General features: G+C 40.7%; 1 protein-coding gene across 2 annotated transcripts in view; it reads right to left on the reverse strand.

Annotated features, from left to right (window-relative positions):
- The window catches only part of DMD (dystrophin), a 3,507,873-nt gene that overhangs the window by 1,060,990 nt on the left and 2,420,037 nt on the right, over positions 1 to 26,846 (reverse strand). For both annotated transcript variants that reach the window (XM_073614841.1, XM_073614839.1), the window contains one exon: positions 16,178 to 16,332. In XM_073614841.1, coding sequence (XP_073470942.1) covers positions 16,178 to 16,332 — 155 coding nt within the window. The remainder of the gene's footprint in view (positions 1 to 16,177; positions 16,333 to 26,846) is intronic.

Below are 26,846 nucleotides of genomic sequence, written 5' to 3' on the forward strand. Positions count from 1 at the left end.
ATAGAAATACTTGACCTTACCAGGTTATGGCATCCTGAAAGTCCCTATTCCCCCAAACCTTCTCCATTTTTGAATGTATGTAGTACACTGTCACTGACTTAGCAGTCCCTGTATTATTTTACTGGCCATGCTTGACCCTTGGATTAACCACTTAAGGACTGGAAGATTTTCCCCCTTAATGACCAGGCCATTTTTTTTGCGATACGGCACTGCATCGCTTAGCCAACAATTGCACGGTTGTGTGACATTGTACCCAAAAAAAGTCCTTTTTGCCACAAATTGAGCTTTCTTTTGGTGGTATTTGATCACCTCTTGGATTTTTATTTCTTGCGCTATAAACAAAAAAGAGACTCACAATTTTGAAAAAAAAAAATATATTTTTTACTTTTTTGCTATAATAAATATCCCAAATTTAAAAAACAAAAACAAACTTTTTCATCATTTTAGGCCAATATGTATTCTTCTACATATTTTTGGTAAAAAAAGTCACAATAAGCGTATATTGATTGGTTTGTGCAAAAGTTATAGCATCTGCAAAATAGGGAATAGATCTATGGCATTTTATTATTATTATTTTTTTTTACTAGTAATGGCGGTGATCAGCGATTTCTTAGTGGGACTTCGACATTGTGGCGGACAGATCGGACACTTTTGACACTTTTTTGGCACCATTGACATTTATACAGTGATCAGTGCTATAAAAATGTACTGATTACTCTATAGAATGTTCACTGGCAGGGAAGGGTTAACCCTAGGGGTGATCAAGGGGTTAAATGTGTTCCCTCATGTGTGTTTTTAACTGTGGGGGCAGTGTACTAACTGAAGGAGGAGAGAGATCACTGTTCCTAATCACTAGGCACAGACGATCACTCTCTACTTCCCTGACAGAACGGGATCTGTTTGTTTACGTTGACAGATCACCGTTCTGCCTCTCTGTGGAGTGATCACAGGTGGCTGGCGGACATCACGGCCGCCGGCCATGCGCATCAGCCCCCCCCACCATGCAGCGGGCTTGTGCCTGCTATAGCTGCTTGAAGGGCCGATTTACAGCTACAGCGATTAGTGGGAACAAGCTGACCTGTCACAGTATAATGATGATGGCTGGTCGTCAAATGATTAAAAAGCAAATAAAAAAAAGGAACACTTGCAGAAATGTGTCTGTATTATAAACAATATCATTGTTGTACCATGTTATCCAATGCAGAAAATTTGGCATGTAAATTATAAAATTTCTTGGATAACCTAAAGTGTATGTGAAGCCAAAACATATTTTTAAGTTTTGGATAGAGTTGAGTAAGTGTTAAAACTCCTATTAGGTTACTCATTACCTTACTGCAACAGGAAATGGGTGGAAATGTGAAAAGGTGGACAGAATTCACATTTTCAAGAGTTGTCACAGGAACAGGTTTCCCCAGTGCAAGCCTCCCCCTTACCTCTTGCTCTGGTGACACTTAGGGATGGGTGAACGGTTCAGCCCGAGCATGAGTTCGGGCTGAACATTTGCCTGTTTGGCCAATCGCCGAAAACACAAATTTGCAGGGTGTTCACCGGGTGTGCAGCCCGATGAGCACCCTGCAATGCATTGAGCCCGCACAGTGCATTCTGAGCCCTGATTGGGCAAAGCTTTGCCAGCAGTCCTTAACAACCGATGAGTCATCAGCTGTCAATGGGTTTCCCCGCTGACAGCTAACCAGTAAAAAAAAGTCCAAAAACAAACAATCACACTGCCCACCTACCTGAAAAAAAAAAAAAAACAAAAAAATGCTTTAGCCTCCTGGGAGGCCTGCTCTGTGTTATGACATTTCTTATATAGGTAAGAGGCGGGCCACCTGGTTGCGTTCAGGCATTTCTCGGGCAGCCTCCCAGGAGGCTGGAGCATTTTTGATTTTTTTTTCGGGTCTGGCGGGCGTTGTGATTGATGATGGAGGGACACTATTTTATTATTTTTTATTTTTTTAATAAAGGAGTTATCAAAAACTTGTCTCTTGTGTTTATTACTTTTTGACACTTTTTTGGTGAGTGAGTAGGGGTACTATGTACCCCTACCCATTCACATGGAGGGGTGGGATTTGGGGCCCTCCTTGTTAAAGGGGGCTTCCATATTCTGATAAGCCACCCCCACAGACCCCCACAACCACCGGTCATGTTTGTTGAGATTTGCAATATAAAGATTTTTTTTATTTTTTTTTCCTACAGAATTGTCATATTAGCAGGTTATTTCTCACACACAGCATATGCATACCACAAATTACATCCCAAAACACATTCTTCTACTCCTCCTGAGTATGGTGATACCACATGTGTGAGACTACACAGCATGGTCACATAGAGAGGTCCAACATGCAGGGAGCACCTTCAGGTGTTCTAGGAGCATAAATTACACACCTATACCTGGATAATTAACGTCATTACAGCTCCCCTGAGCTCTGACAATCTGCTACCCCTGTTATCACTCTCCCGCGCGAATAACTTTTTTTCTACCCCCAGATAGAGGCTATCGAGGTGCTCAGCACCCCCTCTACGAACACCACCTTGTATTAATCTCACCGATTGAATTAAGTCTTCCACTGAAAGTTTGATTAACCGATTTCCTACTATTACCTCCTTTTCTTTTTGGTTCTCACTGTTTTTGTCCTTAACGTATTGCTCTATTTGCAGTCTCCTAGTCCAACCTACTTCCAGACCTTGGACTTCCGCAACCCTACTTCTGAGTCTCGCTCCCAGGTACCTTCGGATCCAAACTGCAGCGACTAACTGTAAGTGTTGTGCATAACACCCACCAACCTTACAACCACAAGATGCCGTTTACTATTCTATCTCTGAACACCAACAGGCTGAATCACCCCGCCAAACACCACTCACTCTGGAAAAACACCACGGCTCTCCACAGTGACAATCTTTGTGTCCAGGAAACCCACCTACTAACATCAAGCTCCTCCCTATGTAGCAACCACCAATTCCCTCATATTTTCCACGCATTACACTCCACTAAAACTAGAGGGGTCATGATCGCGATCAAAGACACTGTAGACTTCCAATTACTAGATGTTGTGTCAGACCCTGAAGGTCGCTTTATTATTCTCATCTTCACCATCAATAGAGTGTCCTACTACAAAATTTATGCCCCGAATTCTCACCAAATTAAGTTCCTACACAGAGTCCTACGCACCGCCAAACCCTTACAAGGGCCACATAATAATCTGTGGAGACTTCAACCTAGTTCCAGACGTATCCATGGACTCCACATCAGCAGCAAAATGGCGAGATTCACCTTTGAAAAAATTCATCTCCACCCAGGATCTATACGATGTTTGGCGTTGCCATCATGGATCCGAACGCGACTTCACTTTTTTTTCCTCCAGACACCGCTTGTACTCGAGAATAGACCTGTTCCTAACTGACAAATGTATTCTACAGAAAATATCTAACTCTATGATCCACACCACGACTTGGTCGGACCATGCTCCTACCCCAATTACAATACAAGATTCCAACTTACAGCAAAACACATTTCTCTGGCAAGCAAACAACTTCATTATCAAACATGACAAGTACGCCTCAGAAATATCAGAACACATTACTGATTTTTTCTCATTGAACAAAGGCTCGGTGTCCTACCCTGCCGTGGTGTGGAGCACGCATAAGGCGTACATGAGGGGAATGTTAATTAAACTGAGTTCTTACCATAAACGAAAGAGGACGCAGCGCGTAGATGAATTAACAGCTCAGATAGCGGCCCTAGAAACGAGACACAAAACTAACCCTCAAGACCTGCAGACACACCAACTACTACCCCTAAGAAAAGAACTTAAAACCCTACTCCTCCACTCCTATGAATTCCTTCAAAGGAAATTTAAAGCGTCTGCATACTCCACCTCTAACAAAGTGGGGAAGAAACTTGCACATCGCCTTAAAGGTAGATGTGCCAAAACTAAAATAACTCAACTAATTCAACCCCACACGACAACCCCACTAAGTAACCCATAGCCTATGCCTTCAGTGCCTATTATGGAGACCTCTACAACCTGAAACAAGACCCCCATACCCCACAACCCACACAAGATGACATTGACCATTTTCTTCGCAATCTAGTCCTACCCAAACTGACTGGGGAACAACTAACCGCCCTTAAAGCCCCTTTCACTGACCAAGAGGTTAAGGTAACTATTGACTCACTACCTAGTGGTAAAGCACCAGGCCCCGACGGAATGACAGGGGAAGACTATAAACAATTCTCCTCACAGATAATCCCGCATTTCACTGAGCTTTTCAATCACGCTGCCTCCTCTTCTGTCTTTTCGAAAGAATACTTAAAAGCATTGGTTATAATGATACCGAAGCCAGGGAAAAAGTCGAATTTCCCCCCAAATTTTCACCCAATCTCTTTGCTCAACCTCGACCTCAAAATATACGCTAAAACAATAGCAACAAGACTAATTCAAATTATGCCCACTCTTATTCACCAAGACCAGACGGGGTTCACAAAAGGCAGGCAATCCTCAGATGCCACCAGAAGGATGATTAACCTCATCTATCATGCAGAATCCACTGGAACGCCTTCTCTGCTCCTATCTCTGGATGCAGAGAAGGCGTTCGAAAGGGTCCACTGGTCCTACCTCAAAGCGGTCCTCCAAAAATTTGGGTTCCAAGGCAACATTCTAAGCGCCATTATGGCATTGTATTCCAACCCCGAGGCCCAAGTGTACACAGAGGGCATGCTCTCCCGTCCTTTCCCCATTACCAACGACACGCGGCGGGGCTGCCCCCTCATATTTAACATACTTATGGAACCCCTAGCAGAACATATCCGCTCCCATCCCAACATCTCAGGCCTTCAAATTGGCACTTCACACCACAAAATCAGCCTATTTGCTGATGATGTCATTCTCATCCTTACCAACCCGACTTTCTCCCTGGTAGAAGTACAAAAATCGCTCAACTGGTTTAGCTCGGTCTTGTATTATAAGGTTAACATGACCAAATCCTTCATATTAGACATTAATATAGACACTACCATGAAGAACCTCCTACAGCTACAATACCCATGCATGGGCAGCTACTGACATATCCTACCTAGGCATCCAACTACCGAGAAAAACCAAGAACCTCTACTCATGTAATTTCCTGCCACTCCTTCAGAACATTCAATCGACCTCACAACAAATAGCAAAACACGAACTTTCCCGGACATGTAGACTTGCGGCCTTCAAAATCTGCTTCCCCCAAATACTCTATTATTTCAGAACTTTACCCATCCCATTACCCGCCATATTCTTCAGATCCCTCTAAACGATGTTTAACAAATTCCTTTGGAATGGTAAATGACCTAGATGTGCCCATTTAAAACTGATCAAACACAAACTAGTGGGAGGCACAGGATCCATAGACTTCGTGGATTATTACTTGCCAGCCATCCTAGCCCAACTCCCCTGCTGGTTCTCGAGATGAACCATAGGCTGATGTGTCCCTCAGAACGATATTAGGAACCAAGTAGTGGTGATAGCAGATAGAAAAAAAAGGAGGAAAAAAGGAGGAAAGGCCACATAGTGTAAATCCATAAACAAATGTGGAATTTATTAAAAATTAAGAAATACACTCACATGTAAATCCTTTTAAAAACAGCGCTGTAAGAAAATTACGGCAGTGGGGTCCTACCCGATGCGTTTCGTCCTCTTAGACAATGTCTATGTGGCCTTTCCTCCTTTTTTTCTATCTGCTACCACTACTTGGTTCCTAATATCGTTCTGAGGGACACATCAGCCTATGGTTCATCTCGAGAACATCACCCCTCTGGACCATCTACAGCCACTGACCACCCAAACTTTGTTTGACCCAACTCGGCGTATGCCCCTTTGGGTCAATTTGATCTGGTAAGCCTCTTCATTGTCGGTGGTGGTGTGTCTGTCTTCACTCCAGATGCCATATACCTATTGATGTGCCCTTTGTCTGAAGCTATATAGCCCCTGAGGACTTCCTACCATTGGGATCAATATATATATGGATGATTTCTTTCCACAATCTACACCCAATATATATATGGATGATTTTCCTCCCACATTCTACGCCTAGAACTGTTGGTTCATCCGTTTTTTGTTTTTTTTTTTATCTTGATATTGGACATTTTAAAACCTTTGTAGCGCTACACTTATTTTGTTTTCTTTTTATGAGACATAGATCTTGCCTGTACCTATACAGACACTCAATGGCAACAAGCCCTCAAGACCGTTAACAAAGCCACCAAATGCGCGGCACTATGGGAACTCACACAGAAAATATCACTACGCTGGTACATGACTCCAGCCAGAATAGTATCCTTTGATCCCCGAATCCCCAACACTTGCTGGAGATGTAAATCTTCCCCAGGTGACTTACTACATATTTTCTGGACATGTTCCAACCTACAGAAATACTGGGAAAACATCTTTCAGCTAATTTCGAACATAAATCAAATCATGATCCCCCCCTTACCGGCACTTGCAATCCTAAACCTAACTATTGACGACATTCCTCATCCATTCAGACTCGTAATAACCCATATTCTCCTAGCAGCCAAACTCAATATAACCAGACAATGGAAGTCCGACAAACCTCTGACACTAGCCCAAGTCATCGACTTGGTAGCCCTATACTTCAGCTATGAGATCACATCAGCCGCATACAATGGCCAAACAGCAAAAACGCACACAAACTGGCAACCATGGACGGACTGGACTAACACATCTCACATAAAAGTACTGAAATGCATACCTCTCTTTCTTGACCGAGCAATACCAGTTACTTTCCTAATAGTTATATGTTACATGTTCTAGCTAGTTACTACTAGATAACCTCAGTTAACGTATTGTATATTGCAAAGAGGTCCTCTCCACTCCTGTGGCACTAAAGTTCCCACATGGGGTGCCACACTAGTGAAGTGGACTGATCGTATTTCTAGGAACTTTCATAGGTATACGTTTACTACTTGTTACATCTGAATCCTGTTAGTGGATATAAGTTTATACCTTGAACTATTTACACCGACGTCGTTGCACAACGTACAATGTTTAATTGTACATTGTATTTAATTTGTAAAATCAATAAATATTTGGAATTAGAAATTACACATCTACTTTCCTGACTACCTTTTGCAATTTTGAAGGCACTGGATTACCAGGACAATGGAAAAGCACCAAAAATGACCCCATTTTGAAAAGAAATCTATGAGACATAATGAGTCTTTTGAACATGTCATTTTTTTCTACAAATTTTTGGAAAATGTGGAAAAAAAATGAAAATGCGTTTTTTTTTACACAAAGTTGTCAATTTATACAATATTTCTTACACATAGCATGCACATACCAAAAATTACACCCCAAAATAGATTCTCCTAATCCTCCCGAGTATGGTGATACCACATGTGGGAGACTTTTCTACAGCCTGGCCACATACAGAGGCCCAACATGCAGGGAGCAGCATCAGGTGTTCTAGGGGCATACATTTCTCAAATCTAATTTGACTACCAATTACACTTTTGTGAGGCACTGTAGTGGCATGGATGAGAACAGATGTGGCATGGATGAGCATGAATGGGGATGGATGAGCTGTGGATGGGGGTGGCTGAGCATGGTTGAGCCATAAATGTAGATGGCTGAGTATGGCTGAGTATGGATGGGATGGCTGAGTACGGCTGAGTACGGCTGGGGGTGGATGGGATGGCTGGACATGGATGGATGAGTATACTGAGTATGGATGGCTGAGCATAGATGGATGGATGAGTATTGCTGAGTATAGATGGCTGAGCATGGATAGATGAGTATTGCTGAGTGTGGATGACTGAGCATGGATGGATGGATGAGTATGACAGCAGGAAGGCTGAGCATGGATGGATGGATGATTAATGCTGAGTGTGGATGGCTGAGCATAGATGGATGGAGGAGTATGACAGAGGGATGGCTGAGGATGTATGATTATTTCTGAGTGTGGATGGCTGAGCATGGATGGATGGATGAGCATGACAGAGGGATGGCTGAGCATGGATGGATGGATGAGTATTGCTGAGTATGGATGGATGAGTATGACAGAGAGATGGCTGAGCATGGATGAATGGGTGGCTGCAATGGGCACAGATCAGCACTTTGGGCACTACAGATCCAGCCCACAACGCTGCTACCACCGATCTCTCCCCTCGCACTGTACCGATCGGTGCAGAGAGGGGAAAGAGGAACCGGACATGATGCCAATTTGTTTATAAGTGATCATTTGACGGAGCGATCACGTGGTAAATGGCCGCTCTCAGTGGCCATTTACTGTGATGTGATCCAGAGGACCCAGCGGTCACGGATACTCCCATGTGCGCACCCCAGGGGGCGCGCAGGAGCGTGATTCTGGGAGGACGTCAATGTACGCCCTCCAGCGTTATCGAGCCACGCTGTAGCCGTCATTCAGCTATGGCCTGGTGGTAAAGTGGTTAAGTGGACGCCCCATGCACTATATTAAAAAGAGTTTTTCATTTTTATTGTTGCACTTTAAGCATAATTAAAATGACTGCTCCTGAAAAAATGATTGTTTAAAAAATACATATATATATATATATATATATATATATTGATACATGTCCCCCAGGGCAGTACCCAGACCCCCATAGCCTTTTCATGGCCAATTACTTGCATAAAAGCCTACAAAATGGGCACTTTTGGGGTTCGCCTTTCGGGTAAGAACTTTTCCCCTGTTCGGGAGTTGTGCTGCAAACCGAATGGGGGGAGGTGTTCGGCCCGTGTCTAGTGACAACTGAAAAGCTTGAATTTCTCCTCAATTTCTGTATCAGTAAAAATTGTCACCAGGACAAATAGAGAGGTGAGCAGTAAGAACTTAACAAAGGGTCTAATTCTTGTACTATATCCAAACTAAGAAAATGTTTTCATACAGTTATTAAAGATACACACCTTTGAAACATGTTTGTTTTTTTAGTTGGGAATGATATAATATTGGTCCTAGAGACAAATACTTAAATATAGAACAAAGAGAAGCAATGAATCACAACAGTTTTTCCCTGACACATACAATAGCCATTGGAAAATGCTAGGATGTATATATAATAATAGGTGTGAGCGAGGAGAAGCAAATTGGCTTGGCGCTGGAATTGGTCCTACAAATGGGGCATGTTATTATACAAGTATGTGGTGTTCCCAGAGCACCAGTGGTGGTGAACTGAGCAAAACAACTTGAAATGGCCCTAGGTCCACAGAACTGGCATAGTTATCCCAATTTTTAAACAATAAAAATAATTTCGAAAGAGTATGGATTTCTCATGTGGGTTTCCTTTGGTTGCTCCAGTTTTACCCTACTGCTTCCACTTAAGGATCCATTTATATTAGTTGTGGGTGCTAGGTTCCCTTCCCACTGTAATAAAGCCACATTTGCCCACATAGGGATGCACAGGTTTTCTGTGCAACTCTGTGAAGGCAGTCCTAATCATGTCAATTGGGACATGGCAGCTACAGGGACACAGAAGCTGCTCCCAATATGACGTTCCTGTGGGTGTGAGTTCCCAAATGCACACTTATTTGCATTCAGGGACCTGCCATCACATGTACCCCCACCCAAAAATTGAGAGCTGCTGAGTACCAATTGACATGAATGGAACTGCCTGCACAGCGGTGCATGGAACACTTGTGCATCCCCATGTGGGAAAACATGGCACTCTTAAGCCGCATGCTTAAGTATACTCATTTGAACAAGGCCTTAACATTTAGATCCTACTTCAGCCATCACTGATAAGGTCTTGTTCATCATAACGAGATATACAGTATATCCCATTTTACCATTAGCCAGTTTTCTAACTCAAATTCTACCTGCAAATCACTTACATTTTCAGAAATGGCATACTAAAACTTATTGGTGCTGGAGGGATAGTCTACACTATTAGTTATGTTTAAAAGCAGTGAACATAACAGGAGTGACAATGGCAATAGGCCTTGCAATTGGAGATCATCAAAATGCTGCCTTAACTGATATACTCCACAATAAACCAAGAGCAGTTTTCTGATCTGTAATATCTCCTTACTCAAAAATAAAACTCATCACTAAGAAAGAAAGTACAAGCTACATTTTCCAAATTGATATCATCTTTACAGAGAACCTAAAAGACTCTCTTGTCACTTTTTCAGGTTTCTAAAATCACACCCATCCCCTACAATCTGTATGTGAAACATACACTGATAGCTTTATGCAAGGGGAGATCTGTCACCACCAGTGTAATTAAAGAGAGTACCAACTACATCTCCCACATTGATATCATCTTCAGAGAGAATCTCAAATGTACTCATCACTGTTTCAAGCTTCTAAAATCTCTTCTAATATATTATTCTCATTTCCTTACAATATGTACATAAAAGTAAAAGTAAAGCTTGTACTGTATGTGAAAACATAGACAGATTGATTTATACCTTGGGAGATCTGTTGTTACCAATGTAATTAAGGGGTTTTATCACTGGGGCAAGAGACAAAGCAGCTTTCTGTTTTACCCCTTTTCCCTAATACAATTTATCACCAAAGAAATAGCTCTGCCAATGATCCAGTTTTCACAGAGAAAGTTAAGGCCTCATTTATCAGGGCATGATGGCCCATACAGCTTGAATTGTTGCTGGAGCAACAGGAGCTGCATGCAGGCAGCCTATGTAACTCTATGGGGATTCAGCGGCACTATTGATAAAACTGTTCCTCCGAATTTGACAGCCATGCAGGGGTGGGGGCCACAAAAAGAAAGAGGCGCACAGACCTAGTGCATTAGCTCAAAACCATTGCTTTATTAATAAAAATGGTAAGTATTATACTCACAAGGTACCAAATGTATCAAGCTCATCACATGGTACAATGTCATCCAATCTACACTGCCATGTGGTAAGAGAAAGTAAAGATCCAGTAGGCTAACGCATTTCAAGGACCAGCCTCTTCCTCAGAGCCATGCAGGGGTGGGTGAGTGGTCCTGATTGCTCACCTGCCCCTGCATACCTGTCAAATTAGGATGAGTGGCTGTGTCGGTACTCACATGCAGAATGTGCAGGAACATAGTGGCCAGTAAGTGGAACCACATCAGGGCAATGAAGGCACCCAACACACTCAGAATTATCATATGCTGAAGATTCTTGTAGAGGGTGTAGCTTTTCAAAATAGTGAGGTTTGGATTTGCTGATAACGGGAATAGTATTATTATTGCCCTTATGGGATTTTTTTTTACATTTTTTTCAGTGACATTGTCACTTTAAGCTGTCCTCTAAAATCAACCCCTAACATTTACTCTTCTATCAGCACTGAAACATAACACCTTGAGAATTAATACCCAGCATTAAACCTATGCCAACAGGTTTTTAAGTTAAATAAATGTACTACTTAACTATACTTAAAGCTGAACTCCAGACAAAAGGATAAATACATAGATTAAATACTGTACATATATTAGAGATGTTTTATCTGCCAAAGGATTTGTATGTTTGTCCAGTCAGTCCTGGGATTTACACAGCTCTGCCCCACATCACATCCCTATCAGAAGGGAACTAATCTTCTTCTGTGATGGATTTATTCACTTACACCTCCATCCCATGACTGTATGATAAAAGGAGAAGTATCTTACTGATGAGCTCATCTTTCTGTCACTGTGCTGTCTCCTCCTCCTCCTCCCTTAAAAACACCTTTTTGATTTCATGTGCTGATTCTCCCTCCCCCTTTTTTAAACTTGGCTGTATACTCAATTAAGTAAACTACAGTGAGGCTGATGCCAAGTTAAATTCAGGTACTTTCACAGCTTGCATTTAAAATACATAAAGGCCCCTTTCACACTGGGACGTCGGCGGTAAAGCGCTGCTATTTTTAGCAGGGCTTTATTGCCATTTTGGCGGGGGTTTTCAGCCGCTAGCGGGGCACTTTTAACTCCTGCTAGCGGCCGGAAAAGGGTTAAAACGACCCTCAAAATCGATGCTACAGCTGCTGTTTGCCGGCGGTTCAGCAGCGGTGCCCATTCAGTTCAATGGGCAGGAGCAGTGAAGGAACGGTGTATACACCGTTCCTTCACCGCTCCTAAGATGCTGCTTGCAAGACTTTTTTTAGCATCCTGTCAGCGCACCGCTCCAGTGTGAAAGCCTGAGGGCTTTCACACTAGAGAGACAGGAGAGGCTCTTTACAGGCGCTATGCATGCGCTATTTTTAGCGCTGTAATGCCTGTAAAGCGCCTCAGTGTGAAAGGGGTCTTAATGTATTAAAAGTCTGCACCTGCATGCACCCACAAATTGGGATCTGCTGTGTCCCAATTTACTTATATGGAGCTGTCTGCACAGGAGTGTTTGGAACACCTGAGCATCCCTGTGCAGGCAAACACGGCCCTCGACAAAAATGTTATTCAGCTTTATGTCACAAGATTTTGAGTTCATTGTCCATCTCTACCAGATATTGCTTGTATTCATTGCTTACCATGTACAGCTGGTAAAATTTTGAATATGTGTCTTCTAAATATATCTTAATATTATCCAATGGAGTTTGCATGCTGTAATGCATGCTATGATATCTATGGCCATATCTGTTGGCATTGCAAGTATAACACTGAGCTGGCATAAGCGATCTGTTCTTAGCAAGTTTAGCCATGCGCATAGTAAATAGTGTAACCAGCGCGCATCATATCTTAGTGTGTATTAAATATAAGTGATCCCGATAGTTATGACTACTATTGGTATACCACACTTAAAGCCATTTCAATACGGCCAAAACTCATGAAAAACATTCTTACTATAGATATATATTTAAAAAAAATTGTTCCCAGTGGAAGCCTGTTTAGGGGAAATGCGTTGGGTGGAGCTAGAGGCTGTGACGCCATCACGTTTGTCTGGTCTTTCTCCATGCAGTCAGCCGGTTTGCTCCCGCTCTGCATGTATGCTGATTTTTAGCTCATTTTTATCTGGTTCCCATTTTTTATCTGAGTTCCGTTTGGTGTATACTTGGGAGTTTTTTTGATTTGTAGTTCCTGATGTGCAGTGGAGTGTTGCTGTGAACATTTGCAGTGGAAAGAATTGTTTTAAAGTGAATGTGAAAGAGATTTTGAATAAATCTATAAAACACATTTGCACTATGGAGCCCTTTTCGTTTTATTCCCACTGAGGTGTGTCTTCTGTATGGATGAACTAATATTTTGAAACCAGATACATTGTATCAGTGAGGATAGATCTGCCTGTGTATGGGAGTGCAGTGGCTGAGGAAAACGCCCAGATCTGCCTGTGAATTGGAGCATAGTGGCTGAGGAAATCTCCCAGGAAAACGCCCAGATCTGCCTGTGAATTGGAGCATAGTGGCTGAGGAAATCTCCCAGGAAAACGCCCAGGTGATAATCTAAGGCCGGCAGGCTAATGCAACATGCTCATCTGATCTCACTAACCTGAGATCCATCTGATCCGGTAAGCGGCCTTTTTTTACCATATTTGTGAAAAGGAGGAATATCGGTGTGTCTCTTTCTATAAAGAAGATTGGTGCTAACATCAACCTAGCATATTTCCATCAAGGACTGATCATTGTTTCTACATCTAAGATGTTCAAGGGGAATAAGTGTCCCACTGATAAACATTTTTAGCACTAATTTGGATATGTATGGTGTTCACCACATTGCTGCGAATTGATAGTCACAAGTAACATTGTTACTAGCAACATATGTTTCAGGGTGCTCACTACATTATTGCGGATTGATTTTCATAAGTAACATTGTAATTAATAACACATGTTTTGTTTCACTGTTGAACACGTGCTGTGATTATAGGATTTAAATGTTCCTAATATAGGAAAATAAGTTAATTTCACGATTTTTTAAAATATATATCTATAGTAATAACGTTTTTCATGAGTTTTGGCCGTATTAAAATGGCTTTGAGTGTGGTATACCAATAGTAGTCATAACTATCAGGAACACTTATATTTAATACACACTAAGATATGATGCGCGCTGGTTACACTTTTTACTATTTATTTTTTGGGTCTTTTGTATTTACGGACTAACACGAGCAGCAGCACATTTTTTTTATTTGTATGGTTAGCGCAAAATCACGTTTCTTTATATATAGCCATGCACATAGTATATGTTGACAAATATGGCACATACACTCACCGGCCACTTTATTAGGTACACCTGCTGAATTGCTTGGTAACACAAATCAGCCAATCAAATGGCAGCAACTCAATGCATTTCGACATCTAGGCGTGGTGAAGTTCAAACCGAGCATTAGAATGGGGAAGAAAGGGGATTTAGGTGACTTTGAACGTGGCATGGTTGTTGTTGCCTGTCGGGTTGGTCTGAGTATTTCAAAAACTGCTGATCTACTGGGATTTTTTTCACTCACAACCATCTCTAGGATTTACAAAGAATGATCCAAAAAAGTGAAAATATCCAGTGAGCTGCAGTTGTGTGGTGGGAAATTCCTTGTTGATGTCAGAGGTCAGAGGAGAATGGGCAGACTGGTTTGAGATGATAAAAAGGCAACAGTAACTCAAATAACCATTTGTTACAGCCAAGGTATGCAAAATACCATCTCTGAACACACAACACATTGAACCTTGAAGCAGATGGGCTATAGCAGCAGAAGTCCACACTGGGTGCCACTTCTGTCAGCTAAGAACAGGAAACTGAGGCTACAATTCGCACAGGCTCACCAAAATTGGACAATAGAAGATTGGAAAAACGTTGCCTGGTCTGATGAGTCTTGATTTCAGCTGCAACATTCAAATGGCAGGGTCAAAATTTGGCGTAAACAACACAAAAGCATGGATCCATCCTGCCTTGTATCAATGGTTCAGGCTGGTGGTGTTGGTGTAATGATGTGGGGGATATTTTCTTTGGCACACTTTGGGCCCCTTAGTACCAATTGAGCACCGTTTAAATGCCACGGCCTACCTGAGTATTGTTGCTGACCATGTCCATCCCTTTATGATTACAGTGAACCCATCTTCTGATGGCTACATCCAGCAGAAAAATGCACCATGTCAGAAACCTCAAATTATCTCACCACTGGTCTCTTGTACATGACAATGAGGTCACTGTACTCCAATGGCCTCCACAGTCACCAGATCACAATCCAGTAGAGCAACCTTGGGATGTGGAGGAATGAGAGAATAACATCAAGGATGTGCAGACAGCAAACCTGCAACAACTGTGTGATGCTATCATGTCAACATCGTCCCAAATCTCTGAGGAATGTTTCCAACACCTTGATGAATCTAGGCCATGAATAATTAAGGCAGTTTTGAAGGCAAAAGGGGGTCCAACCTGGCATTAGACATGTCTACCTAATAAGGTGGCAGGTGAGTATATATGTAATCATATAATGGATGCAATGGGGTGGATTTACTAAAGTCAAAATGACTGTTTGCTTTGCAAGGGAAGTCTCCCCAGAGCTTAGTGAATGAGTAAAGCTGTGCTGACTCCCATCATCCAATCATGCGCAAGCAAAAAAAGTTTTTTAATATTCCTTGAGCATAATTGGGTATTCTTTTTAAAGGGACATTTCATCACATTCACTACGCTGTGGGGGAAATGTCAAATGCAGTATGTAACTTCCTTGCAAAGTAAAGAGCCTATTTGTCTTTAGTAAGTCAACTCCAGAGGATAGCAAATACAGTCATTCACTCATATCCACCCACCAGCCCACGGAATTAGCTTCAGTCAAGACAAGAAATTGTCAGATTAAACCTCTGCTGGTAATAGAAGCTGGAACATTAAAAAAATAATTAATATAATTCTCTGAAAAATAGGCACCTATCTACTAGCTCACTGTGTATGAAGATGTCTAATCTTTGGAAGAACATCACATGACGTATGCTCACCAGAGGCAATACTGCATGAAAATTCAAGTAATTTCTCTTTTAGCCTATGGGAAATTCACAGCTGAAGGGGGAGATAAGCTTCCTGTAATTTAATCTAACCTTCAGTTAGAGGATCACAATGTTTGCACAGAAAACATGATACTTTAATTAGCAATTAACTAGAATATAATTAATGGTAAATATTAAGGAATGGATAGTATACCGGTATGTCTTTTCTATGCCTTTAGTTTTCTAGTTCTGTATGTTTTTGTCACTCTGAAATATGTCACCATGCATTTCATCCTTTTAGAATCACTTCAAATTTTCATTGACCACCATTAAAAAGTAAATGTCTGAGAAAACACAATACCTTTTATTAATTTTTGTCCATGTAATATTAATGTTGTCTTTCATTAGTTCCACTTTTCTGGTGTCATCAGCAGAATAGTCCCGCAGAAGCTTGAAGGCCAAATCATTTGCCACATCAACATTTATCTGCCACTGACGAAGTTCTTTGGAAAATTGCTGTGGGTGGAAAGAAATTTTTTTGTCCAGTTATCAGATACCATTAAAATGTTGAAAACACTAGGCTGAAAACTACATTTGTATCAATAGTTGTACAACACAGCTACTGTAAAATGAGAAGAAAAAATAGACAAAAATATTTTATGGTATCTTGAATCAAAGCATACCATACACAGCAAAAATGCTGAAAATGATTTTAACATTTTCCTCATAAAATTACATTAGTTGTTATAGAGAAAGATAGCTGATTCTGGATATTATTCATAATTTTGTATATTGATTATAGCTATTGAAATGCATCACAGCCATGAAGGCTTGCACATTCAATTTATTAATGTAACATGCATCCAAATGGTTGTGTAATTAGTGCCATCTGCTGGAGAGCAACTCTAATTTCATAGAGTTACTTTGGCAATGCTGATGAAAGAACTGCATTTTAGCTCCTGAGATTTTAAATATCACTTTCACAATCACATAAATTAATAAATAATTAGTTAGCTTCAGACCTAAATCTCTTAAACAACAATAAATCCCATCCCAAGAAATCATAACAATGCTCAGTAGATGTAAGTAGATTACAATAATGATCAGGAGGCGGTGTTTGACATGATTCTGCAGAAGAAAATCCTGAAGCTATCATTAGGGGGAACAATTATATAGTGCCATAAGCTTATTCAACTATTTTATGCAGAAAGAACAGGTTTTATCGGTACAATTGTCATGGTATGGAACCTCCAAAGCTGTAAGGGACTTCATGCATAGCACAATTAGAGGTTAAAAGACACAACTAATAGAAAGACAAGGAAAACAAAAACTTCTGGTCTATGGTACCCAGTGAGAATTTGACATTTAGGTTTTCTTTGCTATAAGGAAAACAGCTATGATAACCTGACTGATATAATTTGAAGTTATTCATTAAGGATAGGAAAAGGTCAAAATTCTATCATTTTTTGTCACCTGTCTCCCACTGGGAAATTTTCACCACCACTTCCTCTTCTACAGATACAGCAGTGAAGGAAGTGATAGAAAATCTATTAGACTTAATGCAGAGAAACTGGAGACAGCATTTTCTGCAGTGTAAGACAGTTTTCCTATTTTTGCTACATTTTACCATACTGTTCTCCGGTCTTGCTACTTCCCCCCCATTTTACTTTACATTTTGATACACAAGCTTCCAATGTCAAATCTATCTAAATAAAAAAAACAAACACTTTTTAAAGGTAAAGCAGGGCACAGCAATTGTTTTACCCACCTTTAAATATATAGGTTTCAAGTAGAACTTCAGCCAAAAATACCATGGTAAAATAAATTGCAGATTAACCCTTTCACTGTGGCTGCCATGAAGGCATACTGTACAACAGAACAGAACTATTTCCAGCTGGACAGGTCAGTATCCCCTACCTCAGCTGCATTTCTCCTTTTGCTAAAAGCTTGTGGTTGCTTCAGTGACCATGAACTGATAACAAAACGGTGCCCCGGATGCCGAAAATTGACACCCCCCCCCCACCGCTACTTCTGCTGCTCTGCCATCTGCACTGAGGACTGTGTTTCTGCATTCGGTGCGGCTGTAGATTGTGTCCCTCATTTTCCTGCTTCTCTCCTCCACTCCCTTATGGCCTTCCCTCCATGGTTCTGATCATACAATCCTCCATGTGACTTTCCCTGCAGCTGCAGACAGAAACATGATTAAAAAATAATCTAGTAAAACCAGCTTTTGCTGTGGAATTTTTCCCACATTTTTCTTCCGCTAGATGTCCTCAGTCAGATGGCCAACATTGTTCAACCCACTTCTACTGAGCCCAGGTCAGCCTGGACCTGCCCTAGCCAGTGAAAGGAGAAACAGCACAGTGATGAGCTGATCTCTCTGCATAGCATGCTTCCTACAAGAATATTATTGGCTCCTTGTGCTCTTCTTCTCACACTCCAGTCCTGCTATAAAGGGACTGCAAGAGTCCGATACCATGTCAAAATGTACATACTTACACTGCTTGTATTTAAAAAATAGATATAATGATGCAATGATGAACACAGAACTGCAATAATGTGTGTCATTTATATCTAGCAAGAGTTCAGCTTTAATGTAACTCATTAACCTAAAAGTAGAGAATTTACAAACATTGATACAATTTTGAACATGTGATTTTCCCTGCTAAAAGCAGAAGAGATAGATCTCTTTTCTGTGAAGTTGCAACATTGAAGAATGAGCAAGACCCATTATTTTTTCCCACATCCCTATGTTGTCTTTATTATATTTTTTGTCCTATGTACCTTGGCTTCCGTTCACCCAACGCATTCAATTAAAAATACTAACAACAACTTACAAAGCCATCCATAACTCTGCCCCAGTTACATCACTAACCTACTCTCAAAACACCAACCAAATCATTCTCTTCTTTCCTCCCAAGGCCTCCTGTCTACCTCCCTTGTCACCTCCTCTCATGCTCGTTTCCAGGACTTCACTTTCTTAACCATTTCAGCCCCGGAAGATTTCGTTGCTCAATGACCAGGCCATTTTTTGCGATACGGCACTGCGCCACATTAACTGACAATTGCACGGTCGTACAATGTTGTCCCAACAAAATGTCCTTTTTCCCCCACAAATAGAGCTTTCTTTTGGTGGTATTTGATCACCTCTGCGTTTTTTATTTTTTGCGCTATAAACAAAAGAAGAGCGACAATTTTGAAAAAAAACACAAGGGGGGGGGTTATTTATGAAAGGCAAATCCACTTTGCACTGCAAGTGCACTTGGCAGTGCAGTCGCTCTGAATCTGAGGGGTAGATCTGAAATAAGTGGAAGCTCTGCTGATTTTATCATCCAATCATGTGCAAGCTAAAATGCTGTTTTTTATTTTTCTTGCATGTCCCCCTCAGATCTACAGCGACTTTACTTCCAAGTGCACTTTCAGTGCACTTGGAAGTTTAGGCTGATATGTATTCTTCTACATATTTTTGTGTATTCTTCTACATATTTGTGGTAAAAAAAATCGCAATAAGCATATATTGATTGGTTTGCAAGTTATAGTGTCTACAATATAGTGGATAGATTTATGGCATTTTTATTATTTTTTTTTTCTACTAGTAATGGCGATGATCTGTGATTTTTATTGGGATTGCGATATTGCGGCGGACTCACCGGACACTTTTGACACGTTTTTGGGACCAGTGACAATTATACAGCGATCAGTGCTATAAAAATGCACTGATTACTGTATAAATGTCACTGGCAGGGAAGGGATTAACACTAGGGGGTGATCAAGGGGTTAACTGGGTTCCCTAGTATGTGTTCTAACTGTGGGGGGATGGGACTGATTAGGGGGAGAGAGAGATCAGTGTTCATACTTAGTATGAACACACAATCTGTCTCCTCTCCCCTGAGAGAACCAGGATCTGTGTGTTTACACACACAGATCCTGGTTCTCACTCTCTGTCATAAGCTATCGCGGGTGCCCGGTGGTCATCACGCAGGCCGGGCACTCACATCGGCTCCGGTGGTGAGCCACGGGTGCGTCCCCTAGTGGTCAAAGGGCAAAACGATGTAAGGTAATGTCGTTTCTCCCAGGGGAGCCAACCTGCCGCAGTGCAACTGCTGGTCGGGAAGGGGTTAATCTCTTCCAGCCTATGAAAGACCCTACCCCAATCTAGCTCCTATTTCTTGGGAGATCCCTGAAACCCCCTTTCCTGCCTCCACCTAACAAATGTACTTTTATTTTCTCCATCAGCTGCCCCCCCCCCAGTTATTGCCTTTTGTAGCCCTTGACCCTCCCTGTTAGAATGTAAAATCTAAGTAGCGGGGCTCTCTGATTCCTACTGTATTGAATTTTATTATAACTGTACTGTCTGCCCTCATGTTTGTAAACTGCTGCACAAACAGTTAGTACTATATCAATCCTGTATGATAATAATAATTATAACAATAAAAACATCTAGGAATAGCCCTAGGTCCAATGGACTGGCATAGGCATCCCCATTTTTAAACAACTTTAGACTATACAAATGAATCAGAGTGTGGACTCCTCAGGTGGGTTTTCTCTGTTTGGTCCAGTTTTATCCTACTACTTTCTCTACTTCCACTTAAGAATCTATCTATACTAGATGTGGGTGCTGGGTCCCCTCCCACTGTAATATAGCTAATTTCTGTCTGTAATTTTTACATGACTGGTGGTTGACTAGAGGAACAATACACATGTCTTCTGTAGAGGCTGGTAGATAATTTCATACACCACTGGTAGGATTTTTGAAAAGAAATGTGCTTCAGGGGCAGGGCTGATATGAATAATTCTGTGTTCTTTGAAATGTGGCATGAAATAGGTTGACACTATATACATTCATTCATTATTTGCAATGCCTTAATCAAAGCTGACTTTTGCTACATTCTCCCCTCACCAACTGAGCCAGTTGTTTTCTTGTCATTAATTTATAATCATGGATTTTATAAAGCTTAAAATAATGTATACTTATCTTGATACTAATCTACTTTTATTTTCAATAAAAAATGATTATAGTAATAGGTACAAAGAGGATAAGTTATGAGAATTAGAGCCATAATTAAAGATTCTAGGCACATTCTCTAGGGTCTCATTATGGCTAAATTTCCCAAATGGAGTAACATTTACAAAGAACAACCAGCACAGCAAAACTATCAATTATGGAGATGCCATTGTGTTTTATTATAATAATTATATTAAAATTAAATGAAACGTACGCCAACGTACCCTATCTACATAAGTTTATTGTAACAACAAAAGATGCAGGTGACAGGTACATTGAACAATCCTATTTATTAAAAATGCATAGTGCTTTTGAGATAAAAAGGATATATCATATTAGTGACTGTTCTATTAAGCCTGTTGGAAATTTTCAACACATAGCACAAAGGCCAATTATAATACAAGCTATTTTCAATTATTACCCTGCTCAAGGACCTTCTTGAAGAAAAGAAATTATACAACGGTAGTCATTGTCTGATTAGATGACCCCAAATGACTGAACCAACACTATCAGTTTACTCTGTTTATTGGTTTCCTAAGGGCCATTGCATCAAACCTTTCATATCAGTTGAAGCCATCTAGACAGACTCAGCAAGTGAAGACAAGAAAAAATCTTCAGAAATCATTTCTTAAGAGTTAATTATTTTTTAATTCAAAGTTGGGTTACTTGCAACATAGTGGTTAAATATGACAATACAATATAGCAATGTATATTTCAGTGAAAAAAGTGGCACTCTTTGGATATTTTAATGAAAATATAGGTAAACAAAATTAATTGATTTTGAATGAGTTGAATATTTGCAAGGTTGTATTAATAATGCCTTACACAAAAATCAATAAGACTAGAGCATATGGTATTGTGTAAAACATATACAGTACTTAGTCTTTAATAGAGTCCAAAACCCTCAATGTATACATCTACACTGTCAAACCTACTTAGTTTTTAGTGACTTCAAATACTGCTATTAGTAGTGTGTCCCGTGTTTTCACCAATTTTCTACCACCAAAAACATATTTTTAAAAAGGAAAAAACAGTTAAAACCAAAAGTTAATGTGATATAAAAATGTGCTCAGTTTATATTCCAATTAGGGTTGCACAGATACCAATACTAGAAAACTCTACAGCATAATATATCCAGTATAGGATGACCCCAAATCAATTTCATTCTACTCAATTTATAAGTAGAAAAGGAAACATTTGAGTTAAAACAATAAAAGAATTTGTTTCAACTAACAACTTGGCTTTGGGTGTTATGTATTGCATTCACAGTAGAAGGAGATTCAACACACTATTCCCAAATGCTATGACATTTTAATTGCCTCTGGCCTCATATGTTAAATTATTTAATGGTAAATTAGTATTTAAAGCCTTGGCATATAGATAGTTGAATTTCAGCGCCTAGTTATTTCAATTTAGTCACTTGCTGAAGAGAGATCTATCACATAAAATTAAACATTAGATTGTAAGCTCTTACAGGTAGGGCCCTCTGATTCCTCCTGTATTAAATTGGATTGTAACTGTACTGTCTGCCCTCATGTTGTAAAGTGCTGCGCAAACTGTTGGTGCTATATAAATCCTGTATAATAATATTATCATTACACTTTTTTCCAAATTCTCCTGGATCCTTAAGAAATGGCAGAATTTAGTGACTAGATTCTGTATACTTGGCAGTGAATGGTAACGTTCACAGGACACAGGAATATTCACAGGGCATGTAACTGGGTGGCCCCGCCCCCCTCTGACGCCAGGGGAAGCCATGGGGAAGTCCCCGTGCGTCAGAGGGGGTGGGGTCACCCGGGTACGTCACCGTGTGGCCCTGCCCTCAGTTATATAAGAACTGTCAAAGGCGGGAGCCTCCCATGGAGGTGGATCAGTGGCGGGGTTTTTTTTGGTCCGTCGGCGGAGTGATAGAAGAAGATTAATGGACTTCGTGGGACATTTTTATTTTTTTATTTTTTAATAAAGGACTTGCCCCAAGCTGTGTCTTGTTTTTTAACATTTTGACACTTTTTTGTGAAATGGTATGGGTACAATGTACCCGTTACCATTTCACATGGGGGGAAGGCCAGGATCTGGGGGTCCCCTTGTTAAAGGGGCTTCTAGATTCTGATAAGCCCCCGCCCACAGACCCCCACAACCACTGGGCAAGGGTTGTGGGGATGAGGCCCCATCAACATGGGGAAAAGGTGCTTTGGGTGGCCCATGTTGAGGGCATGTGGCCTGGTACGGTTCAGGAGGGCGCCATCCCCCCTCTTTTCCTGTGGCCTGCCAGGTTGTGTGTTTGGATAAGGGTCTGGTATGGATTTTGGGGGGGGCCTACACCATTTTTTTTATTTTGGTGCACGGTTCCCCTTAAAATCCCTACCAATTTTGGGGGGACCCCTATGCCATTTTTTTTTTTAAATTGGCACAGGGTTCCCCTTAATTTCCATATCAGACCCGAAGGGCTTGGTATGGATTTTAGGGGGACCCCCACTCAATTTTTTTTATTTTGGTTCGGGGTTCCCATTAATATTTATACCAGACTCAATAACTTGCATATAAGTCTTTAAAATGAGCACTTTTGATTTTTCATGTTAGTGTCCCATAGACTTTAACGGTGTTCGTGTGTTCTGCCAAATTTTTTGCCTGTTCGTTATGTTCTGTTTTGAACTGAACCGAGGGGTGTTCGGCCCATTCCTAGTCATGACACAGGAAGGAATTGACCAGCTGACCTCATTAGCACACACCCTGCATCATCCACCCTCCCATTCCCAGCTGCACGTTTTTTAAATGAAATGCAATCAATCATTTATCACCCTTCTCACTAAATACACAATATACAATTAGATTGCATAGTGTATGGCCATCTTTATACAAGTACATAGAAGGGAGTGGACAGAAACATTCAGCTGTCAAGCCCCGCTCACAACTCTGCATAGTGGGAACTCGCATTCCCACATGCGTTTTTTTTGTTAGCGACGTGGGGAGGTGTTTTGGAGCATTTTCACTCATCACACATAAGGCAGCCCACCCACCTGAATGGGCCACCCTACACACAGCGGAGTTTGATGCGTTTTTTGATGCAATTTTTGGTGCAGCACATTTCTTAAATGCTAGGAAATGCACAGATATGAATGGAGCCTCATTGTTCTTGTGTTAACGCACCAATTTCACTTTCAGGCCCCATTCGAATCTAGCATAGTGGGAGCGCACAGTTTGTGTCTCATTTTTCCTGTGACACACACGCATAGGGCAGCCTGATGATTTCAATGGGCTGTGCTATATGTGGTTTATGGGACATGTTGGCATTTTGTGGGTTGCCTGTTTTTTACTGTGCGTTTTGCAGCATTTGCTATTCATTTTTTCACATGCCAAAATGTGGGTTTGCTTCTGTGTTTGGTGTGTTGTTAACAACTAATGGCACTGAAAGCGCAACTAGTAATTTTAGGTGTATAAAGGTGGCCATACACTATACAATCTGATTGTACAATCTCCTTTAGATCTGCCATCAGCTATGTAGTGTAAGGGCCTGCCTGATTGGATTCAGAGTGATTGGCTAGATATGTGTTTCCTCCTATTATATAAAATTGGTAAATCTAAAATAAAATAAAAATGATTTGAGTGTGAGTAAGAAGTCCTTAAAAAATTCCCACAATGTAAATCTGCCATCAATCACTTTGTCCAGTGATGAAAATCCATGCAAATCACGGTGAACAATGCCCAACGACCCATCAAAAGAAAAAGTACCTACTGACACTATCCCCTCCCAAAGGCCACTCACCCTCAAATGACAGGCTAGTATAAAAAAAGGGTAGAGGCTCTCAGGTGAAGACACTGCCCAATTGTATATATAAGGACCATATTTGTTCAATGATGTCACACGGATTTGGAACTTTTTTAATCCCCATGCTTTTTTTTCAACAATAGCTTTCAAATTAGCCTAAAAATGGCCGAAAAAAAATTACAAAAATTCCTCCTATACACGTTATTGGGGTTTAGAGCCAAGCCTAGGGTTTTGTGAATTTCATGCTCCTGTATACTGAACTCAGGCTCATTCACTCATTTCTAATGACACTAGCCCTGTCTTCCTCAATCTCCTGCCTGTCACATGCTCTACCGAAAGAAAATACAAGTTGCTGTGCTGATGCACATTACCCAGGCACATTCCAATATTGTCACCAATCTTAAAAAAACAATTTCAGCCAGCAAAATTAGGACATATGCCCAATGAAAAAAACATGCTCAGCCTGCCATTACTATCATGCATGCAAATAGGGACAGGCTGTAAAGAGTGTAAAGTGGCATTACAGTGTAACGAAAGATGAAAAAAATGAGAAAACCCTTCCCTCCCTCATACCCCAATTATCTGTGATACACAGTATTTTGCTTACTACATGACATCCAGCAAAGAGTTTACATCTATTTCAACAGGCCTACCAGTGCCTACAAGCTCAACAGAAATATCTTTCTATGTAGTTTTTCAGCAGGACTCCGTTTGCTGTCCTAACATAGCTAAAGCACATTGCCAATATGCCTGCTATGATCTTACCTTTTTATAGTGACGGGACTGGCTTACCCAAAAGCCCCCTTTTTGACCTTTCCAAAGCAGTTGACTTAAGTTAAAAGGCCAGGTACTGAATTATGGTTACAAAGAATTCAATCAGTTACATTAATGTGCCAAGATTGCAAACCTTGAACACACAGGGTTCACCTCCAAGCCATAGTGGTAGAGAACTAGAATACCATCCCCATTGCCAGTACCTATAGACTATCTAAACAGTTCATCCAGACCACTCTGTTAATGAATTAACTTTTTTTTTACCAAGTGCAAGTGCAAACACTGTAATTTAGATGTAATAATATATCCTGCTTTCAAGGGAAGAGTATATTGCTTTCTCATAAAATAAAACATTTTGAAAAGATGGAAATCCCTAAATAATAAAGATCTCATATTTGTTACATATTTTATACATTGAACCATCTGCAAAGGAATGAAAAAGATGTGAAGAAATAGAGCAGTTATCGTTGTATCCAAACAAGTAAAAGGGTTGTTTATAACTCAGTTCAGACACCCAAGCATCAATTTCCAAGAGCTTACACAACAGCGATGCCAAATGGTTCAGAGCATTCCAAATATGAGCAGCAATATGGAGGCAGTGAATGACAATTTAAATTGCTGCTCCATAGCATTCAGGTCACACACTAACTTAACCAACATAAAATATTGTCAAATATGTCTTGTATTGAAAAAGACAAAAGCTGGTGGGTCATTGCTGTCACTTAGCCAAAACAGGGTAAATTACTCTCAGTCTGGGAGTGAGCTATAAGGTGATAATCAGTTTAAACAAAGCAAGTAATAGTGCTTCAAGATGGAGACATTAGGCTAGCATTTATGGGCGAAATGGGTTGATCCTAATGGATTAAAAGGGTAACTGTAAGTTCCAGTTGGCTAACGGGTAATGGAGAGTGCACACATTCTCGTTCCATTCATGCTGGAATGGTGATGTTAATGTCTCAGGCCTAAGGAGACACACTCCTATCTATACACTATTGTGTAAGTGGTGCATTACTTCTCTAGTGCACTTTTCTTGTGAGTGCAATACATTTATGCTTTTATAATAAAGATTTTATCTGTTTTTAACGGTACTACACCATCAAAATCTCCCCTGTTTATTTCTGAGCTGAGGAGCCCTGGCGAAGTGTTTCACCAGCAAATTAATATTCTCAAACTACAAGAGCGTACCTTAAGTAGGAAACAGAGTTGGCTTGGAGTGAACTCCCTTAAAGGGGAATGCGCACTTGACCTATTTTTAGTTAGATCATGGTCCATTCATTAAGGTGAGCATGGCTTGTGAATGGTGATGGGATCCTCTGCTTTTTCTTTGCACACAAGAGCACTGGATTGGCAGAGTGTTCTTGAAGGGACATTTGTTATATTTTTACACATGATATATGATTTATGCACTCTAATATATGTGTCCTTCATGCACAGTTTGAAGGTTGGTTTGGAGCAAATTCTCAGGTTATTCCCATTTTATGATTT

Source organism: Aquarana catesbeiana, linkage group LG02, assembly GCF_042186555.1.
Source record: "Aquarana catesbeiana isolate 2022-GZ linkage group LG02, ASM4218655v1, whole genome shotgun sequence".
In the NCBI taxonomy this organism is placed as follows: Eukaryota; Metazoa; Chordata; class Amphibia; order Anura; family Ranidae; genus Aquarana; species Aquarana catesbeiana.